General features: G+C 42.9%; 1 protein-coding gene across 1 annotated transcript; it reads left to right on the top strand.

The window, feature by feature from the left end:
* Positions 1-4,697: 4,697 nt before the first annotated feature.
* Positions 4,698-13,698, top strand: atxn1l (ataxin 1-like). The gene is made up of 2 exons (XM_071905342.2): positions 4,698-5,840; positions 7,054-13,698. Exons 1-2 carry the CDS (start codon positions 4,782-4,784, stop codon positions 8,512-8,514), a joined length of 2,520 nt encoding a protein of 839 aa, XP_071761443.2. The 5' UTR covers positions 4,698-4,781; the 3' UTR covers positions 8,515-13,698.
* Positions 13,699-13,792: the final 94 nt, after the last annotated feature.

Genomic DNA, 13,792 nt, shown 5'->3' with positions numbered 1-13,792 from the left:
GGAACTGGCACTGTCTCATGTGTCAACTTCTTGAAGAAGGTTTTGGTAATTTAACATTTGTTATTAAAGCCCTTTATTGTCATGTTCAAATATAGGACCACTGGACAGGCTGGATACCTGTCTTATCAATACACAGACCCATTGATCCTTGGATGTTGGATTGAGTAATTTCCGATATTCAGAAAACCCGGTGATTAGTTGGCCACAACTAGTTCAGGTGTTTTTTACAGTGACAGAAGTAGAGATGTGTGTGACGTGAGTGCAGAACCTGCTCCTCCACCTGTTATTTTTGTACATTTTACTCAACATAATTCAGAAAATATTGGTTAATCTGTCTCAAGGTGGTTCTCTAACATTGTTTTGGCAAATATAAATTTATGCTTGAATTTCTTCAATTTACTTATTTTTTAATAACGGTACTGAATAACTTTTATCCTTGATTTTAGTTTTTATTTTATGGAGATATATTTATATGCCGTGTTTACCACTAATTCACAATGTTGCACTCTGCTGTAATTGTATGATGACTGTGCTTCCACTATGGCACAGTTTGATATTGATCAACAGCAGATGTATTTATTCAATTATTCAAATGGTTTCTAACAGCGATAAAGTACATCCTCTCTGCCTTCCTGGGGTCTTCTTTGTTAACTGTATGTGAAATCTGTTAACTTTTTTTTTTTAATTCTGTAATCCTAGTTATATTCAGAGTTACAGCACTGAAGCTGTCCTAACAGAAGTAAGGCTCAGATCTATATCAATAACCATTCATTACATTTCTCCTTTCAAATGAAGTTGCGTTCTTGGGTTTTCTTTTACTGGGAAACCAGCCGTTGAAAACAAATCCACCCTTAAAGTCACACTAAAAAATGAAAAATGACTGTTTTGCTTTTTTTGCTCTCAAAATGCGGTTTCATTGCGACTTTTAACAGAATTCACACATTGTTTGTTTGACAAGTTTGGAAATATTATTGGGACGATGATATCACTAGAGGAGGCCTTCTAGTCAACATTTGTGTGCAAAAAACCTGAAGGCTCAGTGGGCTCGAGGTATGTGTCCTTGCAATGCCTTGGACAAGAATCCAATTCACAACTTTGTTTCACATCATCCGTCCTCTCCCCCATATTTCCAGTCACTCTCCATGTATACAATCTAATAAAACAAAAAAAAATCTTTAAAAAGTGTCTCTAGGCTACAATCCTGAGCCTTTGACCATGTATGGGAGGATGACCTTGTAGACTCAGAGTTCGTTCAGTGGAACAATGGCAAGTGTATTCAGTGTATTCATAGTCCTGTTTCATCGCCTAATAGATGCCATTAAAGAGGACGTAAACACAATGTTTTCAGCCAGTCTGCTAGTAGTACACAATTTTGAAAGATGAGGAAAAAGTGGGTTGGAAGTGAGAGCGCATAAGAAGGGGTGTCTCTGATAACAGATCACCCATCTCTACTTGGGGGCGGTTACAATTTTCTGATTGCAAAGCAATTGAAGCTGCCAAAGGTGAAACGCCTGCCTTGACGTCACTGATTGAGGTGCCAAATAACCATGTTTACAGCTCAAAAAATATGATTTGGTGCTGATTCGCCTGGCGGTCCTGTGGAGTGAGGAGGGGCACTTGGGCACCCTCAGGACAGACGAGGGTGCCCTTGTTTTCCTGCATGCCAATGTCTATGTACAGATACACTCAGCAATATAAGTGATTCTGATTCTACATGAATATTGATATGCAACTATCACACATACGTAGACTGACACTGATTAATGCACTCAAATTTATGCAGTTGTTGGCTTAAAATTAAAAAGTTGTTTGCATCTTCCCTGCTACTCTCTCCTTTAAGCCCAGTGGGTCCGGGCCTTTTCTGGCAGGTGCCCCCTCAATTTAAAATGTAAAAACCGTGCATCTGTTTTTACTCTTTACTCTTTTTTTCACTCTGGCTTTATGGTTGCATAAGTAATTCCTTAAGGGGAAATTAACATCTGACATTGTCAATGACAGCTGTGCATATACGTTGTAAGGTTTTCTCAGGGGCTTTTTGTGCAGTCCAGTATCCATTGCAAGTAGTTTTTAGTTGTAAAGTAACACTCATATTACGATCATGATTTTAGGGAACCTTATTTTGATATCAGGGGACCCTGCAAAGGTTTAGGCTAACTTACTGTATGTACAATATTAAGCCAACTGCTGCATAAGCATGAGATCTGAATCACCATCTGCATGTGTGTGCAAGTCCTCCATAGTAATGTGCCAGGTTAAGCAGAACAGGTCTGTTATTACACTCTAATATTGCCATGAAGATGCACAGCTGAGTTGTAACACCAGACACATCTCTAGTGTTTTACACTGGTGTAGAGGTAAGTATTTGTTAACTGATAGGCTGAAGTATATTGTTCTGAATTCACAGCAGTGTCCAAGTGGTAAGATATGTTTGGGAAGGTTACTATCCCTACAGGGGGTGGACAAAATAAAAGAAACGCATAATATATTAATCTGAAGTAGCTAATAAGGAGTAAGGCCACACTTTCCCTTCAGAACAGCTTCACTCCTCCTTTGAATGCTGTCACACAAGTCCTGAACTGTGTGTAGTGGGATATCAGACCTTCAAGAAGGAAAACCTCCAGGTCTGGAGGTTTTCTGAGGGATTCAGTTATGTTTAGAGCTGGTGGTTGAGGAGGCCATGGGAGGCATTTTACTTCATCCTGGTGTTCTTGAAACCACTCTTGAATTTGTCATAGGACGATTATATTGAATTCACTTTATTGAATATGTTTAGGTCAGTGCGGTGAGATAAATTCACCAGCTCCCCCTACTGTTTAAAATTTCATATTGTGCATTTGAGGCGTTTAAACAATCTCGAAAATCCATTTTGTGTATTTGTTTTGGTTTACAATTTTTATCCTACAATACTAGGCTGGACAAGACGCATACTTTACAGTCTACTGTCTTCAATAAGCAATGACTCTTTTCTTTTTGCCTTTAATTTCAAACGGACCTGGCAGGTTCTATTGAAAAGGAAGGATGTGTGTTATGCACGTAACAGAGTTGGGTGTACATAAAATGCGATGTCAAGAGTAGCAGCTTTTAATCTTTTGTACAAAACGTTCGTGGATGAAAAAAAAAATCAGGAAATTGAACAAACTAAGTGACGTCATTCGTGAGCGCCTCTACGTATTCGTCTGCTGGCCTCCGAAATGGGCTCGACTCCTGAGCCTTGATTTCTCCAATTTTCCTCAGCATCAACTTTTTTTATAGGGCAAAGCATATTCGAGATGACATTTGGAGGTACGTTTATAAAATGAGAAAAATTAGAGACGTCTAAGCATTCCATGCATTGCCATTTTAGATGGCTGATATTACTCGAGGAGGAGTGGAGAGTCAGTTCATCTAGCTAGTAGTGGTTGTTTTAGCTAACGTAGCTAGCTAGCATGACTCCGCTGGGATGGTGTCCAGTGATAAATTACAGAGCTAACTGGCCTCACATAACATTAACATGTGAACACACTAGCTACGTTTAGTGTTGGCTTAGTCTACAAAGTGTCATGCTGTCACTTCTCTGTGTTTTGGGTAACGTTAACACCAAGTAGCTAACTTTAGCCAAGTTACCTAGCTAACGGTAACCACATCGTTATTTGATTTGAATTGTAACGTTAACAGTTTGAATGACGCTTGCAAGATTTCTAACTTGTGACTAACTTTCCAACGCAACCGTTTTCTATTTTAACGTTACTGCACATCATTCTTTCGATTTTTTATTTCGATGATAGTGCATGATTTGTTTCACGTTCAGATCTCGTTTCCCTCTGTGGTGATTAGCTAGACTTTTATAGTAAAACGAATACTCTGAATGTGTATGAAGATCAAGTCGAGTTAGATTGTAGCAAAATGTTTTTGCACTGTCAAATTAGAAGGGATAGGTCTACCACCTAATGTATTTATAGGAAAAAATTAAAGGCATGCTCAAAAAAATTACTAACACCATGTCACCTTCATTGCACGTGGAAAAGAGGGCATGCATTTGGCAGGAATGTGAATTTTATTATTTTAAAAAGTTGTGGGCTTATGAAGCGTGCTGTGTGCATAATATGGTGTGTAACTCACAAGGAGTGTCAAGAAAAAAACCTTTACACTTACATTACTCCTGGCTCTCTAATACATCAACTGAGTAGTTGGACTAAAAAAACTGTGGGGGGGGGGGGGGGGGAACTGTGATAAAGAGAAATGAAAGGAGAAATGAATCCCCAGTTCTGAATCATCTGAAAGCATTTAGACTAAAAGCTAAAAGTTTCAACTGAATTGCTGTCTCTCTCTCCCTCCCCCATCCTCTTTCTGTCATTTCCTCTCCCTCTGGTTCTGTGTCCTCTCGGTGTGGCCAGCAGCAGAATGTGTATCCATGGTGAGCAAATCACCTAATGTCTCAGACTATAAAACCAGGTGAAGTCAAGGAATGTTTGTGCAGTCTAATGGTGCATTAGTGCGTCCCATGTGTAGCTCTAAACCTGATCTATCCACTAGCCTAATAACTAACCTTATGTGTATCATTTGCTTGTTTTCATCCAGTTAGACCATGTCACAGTCATCATGGCAGTGATGAGATGAGGCAGTGTACAACCTGGGCAAGGATTTGAATTGCGCTTATAAATCCTCTCTTTGTTTTTCCAGGTGAATTGGTGGACGAGGTCAGCCAGGTGATTTCAGAACTGGTTCCTGTGCTGGCTGACTGGCTTGCAAGTTTCAGTTCCTGTGTAGTACAGTAAAGCTACTCGGTCACTCAGAGGATTGCAATGAAGCCAGCTCAGGAGCGCAACCAGGAGTGCCTGCCTCCCAAGAAGAGGGACCTCCCAGTTAGTAACAGTAGTGGAGCTGGAGGGACAGGGGGAGGTGTGGTTGGTGGAGGGGGAGGTGGCAGCAGTGGAGGCGTGGGTGGCGGTGGTGTTGGAGGAGATGAAGTGGCTTCCACCCAGAGCTCTGGGGCCAACAGTGACACTCAGGGAGGGGCCCCATCTGCAGAGTGGCTGCGAGCTCAGCCTGGGCTTCATTATGGAGTGGAGGGTTCAGATGGCATACCAGCGGTGCCCGTCGACCAATACAGCATGCTGTATAAAGTGGCTCTCCCGTCTGTCACCTACTCACCTACCAGTCTCCACCCAGTGTTGAGCCACATCTCTCCAGCCTACACTGTACACTCCCCTCTCCTGCAGCATCCAGGTATTCCCTATCCTCCTCTAGGGTATGCCCAGATCCCTCATTCCTCTCTGCAGTTTGTTAGTTCCCCTTACGCTGCAGTACCTTATGCTGTACCCCCTGGCTTCGTCCCCAGCTCGTTAATCTCTCCCTCAGGCACCATCCCTCAGCCCCACACTGTCTCCCACCTTGTTCCCTACCCATCTGTCATACAGGAGGGTGTTGTCTCCCCTCCTCCCCAGGCCCAGGTGGCTGCTCATACCTTTGCCAAAGTTGCAGCATCCAGTGGTGTCCCACTGATGCTGCCTTCAGAGCAGGCTGCCCAGCAGCACCTTGGCACAGTGGGGGTCCTGCCTGCAGCGGAGCTCAGCCCTCGAGGGATGCCAGTCTTCTACCACCCTCAGGGCACCAGGGCCGCCCCCAGGGACCCCCACAGTGTCCATCAGGAGAACGAACCGGAGATGAATGGAGGGGATAAGGAGCAGGGGGCCAGGGAGATGCTACCAGATTCGGTCTACACTGCCAGAAATGCACGGCTGCTGCAGGCAGCATCCAGTTCTGTAGCACTGGAGCACACCCAGGAGAGGAGCCTGCAGAGCCGCAGGCTGGAGGAGAGGAGCTCACCTGGCCAGCGCAGCACCCCGGACAGTGACCTGGAGGTAAGACACCCTGCTGGCTCTAGAGATGGCCTGCTTATATGACTCTTTTTTTCCAGTTCTTATATCCTAGTATTCATGATGATTTGACCTTACCTTTTGCCGTGGTATTTTTATATTCAGTAATTTTAGTAGAAATTTTAGTAGCCTAGATATGTCATTTATCTCTGTGTGGGTCTTAATTTTACCCTTTTTCACAGCAGTTATTTCCATGACTCAGTGGCAAATTTTCATGTTACGGTCCACTTCCTTCCTTTATTGTTGTGCTGTGGGTATGTAGATCATTGGGCAATCAGTCACAGCCATACTTTGTGTCGAAACTGTTTGATTTGTGGTTGCACAGAGATGCTCAGTAAAACCCACTGTTTTCTTTTGGGATGGTGGGCAGGGAGGGAAGTAGATGATTCCAATTTGAACAGTTTAGCTGAAGTAATTTCAAACCATTTGTTTTTTTTTTACTGGTGGTTTGCGCTGGTTAGGAAAATTTTCATTTGTAATTACCTTGACATTTGGAGACATTTTTCATAGTAAGGACAGGGTTAGTGGTAAATTGTTGTAGCACTACAATTAACCAAAGAGTGACTTGTTGATATTGTTAGCATTCCTCATTGAAAACTAAAGGGCACTGCTAGATGCACACTACCATGTTATCATAAGAGTATGTTTTAAATTAAGGAAACTGTGGAAAAGGGCATTATTACCTTGTCAACTACAAAACCAGGCAAGTGGCAATAACATGCCATCACATAAGCCAAATGTAAACCAGACAGACAATATCTGTCTGGTTTACATTTGGCTTATGTGATGGCTTCCAAAATGTCCACAACTCAAGTTATCAGGCAAGCCCAAAACAGTTTGAATCCCACCTTTTTCTTCATGTTATAAATGGTGTCCTTTTCGTTTTGATCATCTTGGAATATTTCCCCACAGAAGTCTGTAGGAAAATTTGACAGAAGGAATTGTAATGCATGTTAAACATCAAGATGATGTCATGTGTCAGTTTGGGGCTTTACTGATAGCTTAGACTGTGGAAATGTAGGCAGTCACTGAGCCAGCCAGATATTTCATACCACACTTGCATACAGTGGTTCAGGCTGCTGTGGAAGCACATTGGGATGCCTTGTTTGAACTTTGTGGTGCAAGCCAATGTCAGTTCTGTGTTTTTCAGCAAAATTCCCAATAATACTTTTTTTAAATTTTTTTAATCCACCTCTAGGTCCAGCAGGTGGTTGGTCGGTTGGCCTCCTCTGTCCAGGGTGGTCGTAAAGAGGTGTCCTTTGCTCCCTTGAACCTCTCTCAAGGTTCCCAGAGAGCCAGAGAAGTCCATGGCGAGACAACAGGGGTAATTTCTGGCCGGACTGCGTACGCGGCCCAGCCTATGGGTTACAGTGACCCCAGAGTGACCACTCTCCAGCAGCAAACGGGGCAGCCAGGTCATGCTGTCATGCTAGCCAATGGGCAACCGGTTCTTATTCCTCTGGAGTATCACCCCCAGCATCATCCCCAGCCACCACCGCAACACTACCCATGCCAGGCCAATGATGCCTCATCCTCTACCACCATGGCCTCCCCTATCTCCAACTTTAAAGGCTCTGATCCTCCTGCCAGAGTGTGCCTGCCTGATAGAGCTGTGGTGGAGCTGACCACAGCGCAGCAGCAGCAGCAGCAGCATCAGCTCCCTCAGCAGCCTGTTGTCCCAGCTACAGCAGATCTGGCTCAGGCCTTAGCTCCGAGCCTGGCTCCTGCCCCTTCTCCCTGCAACCCATCGCACTTCATGAAGGGGGCCATTATCCAGCTGGCTACAGGGGAACTGAAGCGTGTTGAGGACCTGCAGACTCAGGACTTTGTGCGGAGCGCTGAGGTGAGCGGAGGGCTCAAGATTGACTCCAGCATGGTGGTTGACATCCGTGCCAGTCAGCAGAGACCAGGCCTTGTAGCACTTCACTTCACTGTGGGTGAGCAGCAGAGCAAGGTGACCATCGATGTGCCCCCAGAGCATCCCTTTTTTGTATTTGGCCAGGGCTGGTCATCCTGCAGCCCTGAGCGCACAGCCCAGCTCTACGGCTTGGGCTGCCATCACCTGCAGGTGGGAGACGTGTGTGTGTCCATCACCTTACAGCAGCAACTCCAGCCACAGCAGCAGAAACAACCACAGCACCATCATCCACAACAACAACAGCAGCAGCAGCTGAACCTGTCCAGGACTTCCAGTAAAGCCAACTCTACATCCGGGCTGGGTCACCAGCCTATGGGGCCACCTGCCCCTCAGCAACCAAGGCCTCAGTCTCATTTCAGGATAGAACGCATTCACAGAGAAAGACCGAGGGAAAGAGAGAAAGAGGGGGGTGACAAGGAGGAGGCCATACAGTTGGGGTTTGTCGGGCACACCGAGTTGCCCACCAGACCAAATAGGACCTCAGCAGAGCATACTAGGAGCCAGAGCAGTTACCATTTGCACACAGAGGGCTCTGCTTGTCCAGGGGCAGCGATGGGAGTGGTGCAGCCTGTGCTGGGTGCTTCTCAGAGGCGCTGGTCATCACCTGGCCTCCAAAGATATGCCATGAAGGGAGACGAAGGGCCACGTCCTCAGATAAGCACCTCCGGCCCCTCAAGGCCCTCGTTCATCCCCCAGGAGGTCAAACTGTCCATCGAGGGGCGCTCTAACGCAGGGAAGTAGCATCAACTTTGGTAGCAACTATAGAAGAGACTGCCAAAAGTAAGAATGAGTGTGAGAAGGAGAGAAAAAGGAAAAAAGAGTGAGAATGTAGCCTCAGAATGTTTGAGATTTTGCACACCTTATAAGAATACAAGATCTTTGTTTTTATCAAAGCTATCTGGTGAGTGGTTCTAGTTTGGTTTGGATGTCAGTCAGCCAAGGGAATAAAGCCTGTGCTCTCCCAGCCAGCTGAGATCTGACAGGGAGAGGGAGCGCTGAATTGAAAGTATGTAGCTGATGAATCGCCTACCATAGTCCACTGCATTTCTCTTCCTCCCTGCCTCCCTCCTTCCTTTGCTGCCACGCCCTCATATCATGCTCAGAGGTTATCGCATTCAGAACACTCTTGCTTCCTTTTTGACCAAACCGTCTCATTGGAAGACCATGGACTAAGAAGAATGTGTTTGTAGCACAGTGAAGCTCCTACTTCTGCAGGTTCTGATGTATTGACAAGATCACAACCAATGATCTCTTATCCTCCCCATTCCTATGATCCTGTTCCCTTCTAAAGCATTCACCCAAAAAGAGTGGAGTTGCTGACATCAGCAGCTCCTGTAATGATGTTGACGCTGTTGACGCTAACTGTCAATGTATGTTACGTTATGCTTCTCCAGCAGGAGTCTAAAACCTTTACTGTCAGCAGAGCTACTCTCTCCCCTCCCTCCTTCCTTCCCAGGAGGCCAGTCTGCAGAGAATGGGATCCTCTCTCAGGCCAAGTGTGGGATGTCCCACTCGTCTTACAATCAACATAATGATCAATCAATCTGTCTGTTTGTTCAGCAATCAATTGCCACTCCAAAAAAATGTCTGCTTTCATTGCACACCATCATGCCCTCTGGCTTACCCCTGAGGGCACTAACACGTGTGTGTGTGTGTGTGTAAATGCCACAGGTTGGGTTCATGTCTACTTACTTTGTTTTCTAAGAGAGATATCTTGCATTCCAGTATCATCAGTGAGAATATCCACCACTTAGAGTTTAACGTTTTCCTTAGAGAATCATTTCACTTCCTGAGCAGCACCCTTCCTCCTCCTCACTATACCTCAAAGCTTTCCCGACCAGACTGGTGACTTTTAATGTCATTTTTAACAGCGTTAATGGAGGAGGCACTGGCTGGTCATCACCAAAGTCACCTGTGGGAATGAAGCTGAGAGACAAACCCTCCCACCTCACTGGCTGCGGACCACATTAGCCTAAACCCCTGGACACCAGAACGGAAAGTCCTTCTGGTCGGTTGCCTTGGAAAGATCTGTGGGTCAGAAACCGTGTGTGTGTCAGCGACATGGTGTTCTCCTCGCCCTCAACTTGAGTCAATCTTTGCTCAGTTACCAAGTTAAAGCAATAGTTCTTTTTAGAGCACATGGCTGGACTGCATTCCCCCAGGAATCTCTCTGTGTGCTGTTTTATATCTCTATACATCTGAGGTATATTATAGGTATATCTAATATTCTTTTAACCCTGACCTGAAACTTTTTCTGCTTTTTAAAAGGTGATGCACTATTTTGGTATTCATTTTTATTGTTACTTCAACAGTTCAACACAGTCAAAGCATGCCTTTGGCAAATTTCTCAAGAAACCATGTATTTCATTATAGATTGAACTGCCTCTCTTTTGTTTGGTTCTCCATCTCACTGATGGTATTTTATTTTCCTAATATGGATTTATTCAAGTGCATCTCCGAGAGAGGCTTGACTCTAATTAAGTTGTGAACATTATCAATTTAACTTCTGTTTTGTCTTTTGTTTTAATGTATACTGTAGGGTCCTTTTATTTTGTACTAGGATATACTTTATCCAGTGGATCTTAAGATTGTCTTGTGTTGCACATAGAAAACTTCACTCATCGATTTCACACTGACCTTGTAATGGGAATCACAGATGGTAGATTTTTTTTAATGAAGGGAATATGTTTGAAGTATTCTTGGTGTTTTTTGGTGAGAGAAAAACTGACTTGCATATTTAACTCTGTTTACAAATTAGCCAAGATGAATGCTGCAGTTTCCTCCTGACAGATTTTAGCATCGTCACTGAGAAAATCCAAAAGGGTGAAATTAAGATTTAAGTGCAATTAGACCAGACGCAAAATCATTCAGATGTTTATAATGAGATGGCATTCCACACATAGACATTCCCATCAAAAAGTGTAAATCACACAGTTCCAGTTTTCTTTTCCTCCTGTAATTTTTTAAAAGAATATATTACTGTCATAGACCTTTTAACCTTACCTCTGGCTAAGTATTCGATCACCTCTGAATCGTCTGTGACATGCATTTGTTTTAATATCACTTGTGTCATTGGATGTGCTCAGACGCGAATCCTAGGATTTGTTATTTACACGTTTGTCGATTCTGTGTCTGAGTAATGTGTCTGTACTTGTAGACTTCTGAGCTAGCTTGTCCGCCAGCCCAGACGTTGTTGTGTATGTAAGAAACGACGTGGTGACGTCCGCGGTCTTCTGACGGGCCGGGGTCCCACGTCCGACGCTCTACATAAACAACAGCGTCAAATGTAGTTCACACACGCCCGTCCCTTCCTCCAACTCCAACCCTGGCTGCCTGTAAAACATTTCTGCAGAGCGGAGCCCCTAAGGCCTCGCGGTTCACCGAGCGTACAACCTGACCCTCTTGTCAGTCAGAGAAACGTCTGAAAGGATAAACCTGAGCTGGGCCGAGCAGACTCACATCCTCTGGTACTGTCGTCATGAGCAACTTTAAAATGCTTTGAAATGGTTTTCCTAGTCGAAGGCCATTCAGAAACTCCTACAGCGATGAGTACACCTTGCCATAAACAGCTCAGCACATTTTGTTTATCAGTAATGACCACATTTTGAGGTTTTTTTTTTTTTTTTTTCCCATGCTGTAAGCAATATAGTTACACAAAATACCTGAAACCATTTCATGTAGTCTTGGCATGTACTATGCAGTAAACTCTGAAGTATTCTAGTATACCTACGAAACGGTAGGGCAGGTTTGTATCGTATGCAAGTTGGCTGATGCAGTCATTGTACACTGATTTCTGGTTAGTACTTTTGCTTTAAATTACCTTCTCATAGGAATATGAACCAGTGTTTTGTTTTTGCTACTTTGTTTCTATTTTTTGCCCAGCAGTCCCTCATTTGTCACCAACTTTCTAAATATAGCGTACTGTTCAGTCACAGATCAGTACACTCTTATCTACATCTGATGTTGCCACATAGTTGGAGCCAAATCACATGAGATTAGTGTCACTCAGATTTTCATGTGTGTTCAGCGTCGATATTGGCACAATTGCCAAGCCACTCCAACACTGTATTTTAGGTTGAGACGCCTTTGATAGGATTTAAATGGTGCAAGCAGTGCCACCTGTGACTTTACCTCCTGTTAATTCTCACAGCAAGACCATCCTGTGCTACAATGAGCCTTTTTTGCCCTCTGCTTTGAGCAAGGTATGCTGTCTTTAGCAGGAAAGCTCTACTTCTACCAAGATGTCCAGTGAACTCGCTTTATTCACATCACTGATAGTCTTTTGTTGTAAGTAATTGCACTAAATGCCCTCCTTTACAGTGTTTTAAAATTAATTGTTGGTAAATTGAAGAGTTTCAAAATGTAAAGCACACAAAATCATGGAAAAATCACAAATTGTGTTTGTTTCTGTAGATAGATTTAGTATTTTTTGTATAGTTAGCTATTACGATGCTTGTCGATAATGCCTTAAGATCTGCTTTGTACAATGTGTTGATGGAATAATGCTTCTAATAGACTTGGGGTTGCTTTTTCAGTCTGTACAGGAACAAATCAGAAATGCCCTCCCTTGACACTTTACACTTGTTAAAGCTTGTAAGCAGAAATTCATCAGTAGATGTAGTGTTTCTCTGTCTGAAAGGGTTACAGTCTCTGGGCCCCAGACAGTTCAACCATGTAATCACAAAACGGTTGTTTTTTGTTTTTGTTTTTGTTTTCTCTGCATGATCTATTCAGTTAAAATTTTGAATACACTCTTTAGGCCTATGCTTAACATGTAATTTCCGTTTTTCTCTAGTCTGAAAGTAAAGTGAATGCAAGCTCTTTTCTGCACTTTTAACAAGAGGATGTCAAGAGCGTTTGCAATGGAGGGCAATCCCTAACCCCCCCTTTATTTTTATTTTTTTTTATTTGTCAATGGACAGAATGAGTACTTTTTCCTCCCTAGAAGTGAGGGGTTGTTTGGCGTCTTGTACAACAGACGCGGTTCTATTTAGGCATAGGGAGAAAGAGGTAGGCTACTCGAATCAGAGATAGCTTTTTATTGGTGGTAATGTAATGATTTGTTCATTTGTTTTGTGACTCTGGAAATGGGCTTTATATTCCCTGTGTAAACTACTCCCTGTTGTTTGGTCCAATATTGAATTGCAAAGGTGAATTCAGGACGGTTTTGGTATTGCTGATGCCGAATTAAATCAGGAGAATGAGAACGGTTTAAAGTTTTAAAGAAGTCATTGTGTATTTTCAGATTTGACATTGTACTTTTTGGCACTAGGTGACACTGCTTTTTATGTGACGTGTAACTAGTTAAGAAAAAAAATCACAAAAAACAAACAGCATCTTTTTTTATGCCTAAATCTGCAAAATATATGCAATGATGTATATGTAACATTCAATCCTCAAGTATAATCCAGGTTGTATGAACTTTGTATAGTGAGTTTTAATATTGTATGGCCGTACCATTATGTATTGATTCTTTATCAGAAGCCTTAGAGTTGTCTACCCAAAGTGCTCCCTTAGAATACCCTACACCTACCTGAACTTAACAAAGCATTAATATCTCTATTTTGTTGCATTTTTATTTGTACCCTTTTTTGAATAAAATAGATTTGTACTGTATATTTGTACCTCTCCGTGAACTACTTAGGGCGGTTTTGTTTTTTGTTTTGCTGTTTTAATTCTATGTACTTAAGGACACAAAGATATTGTATTTTTATTGTTACAGCTAACTTGGAGACATTGCATTTATCATGTTTGTTAAGTAAACACAATATAATATATATATATAAATATAAACTATTATCCTACTCATGTGCTGTGTGTTTCTTAAGTGCATTTAGAGGAAAGTTTAGTTTCGAGGGGGTTTTACAATAGCCCCTTCTCCCTGAAGGCATAGATGTAAAAGACAGTATGCATAGTCCACCCAGTTTGAGGCTGAGGTATTATCTTTTACACAAGAGGAATCGTGACTATAACAGATGAATACACATCCACAGTGGATATATATAGAGTATATCTGCAG

Source organism: Centroberyx gerrardi, chromosome 1, assembly GCF_048128805.1.
Source record: "Centroberyx gerrardi isolate f3 chromosome 1, fCenGer3.hap1.cur.20231027, whole genome shotgun sequence".
Classification (NCBI taxonomy): Eukaryota; Metazoa; Chordata; class Actinopteri; order Beryciformes; family Berycidae; genus Centroberyx; species Centroberyx gerrardi.
Note: the sequence above shows the minus strand (reverse complement) of the source record. Positions and strands in the feature narration are given on the sequence as shown.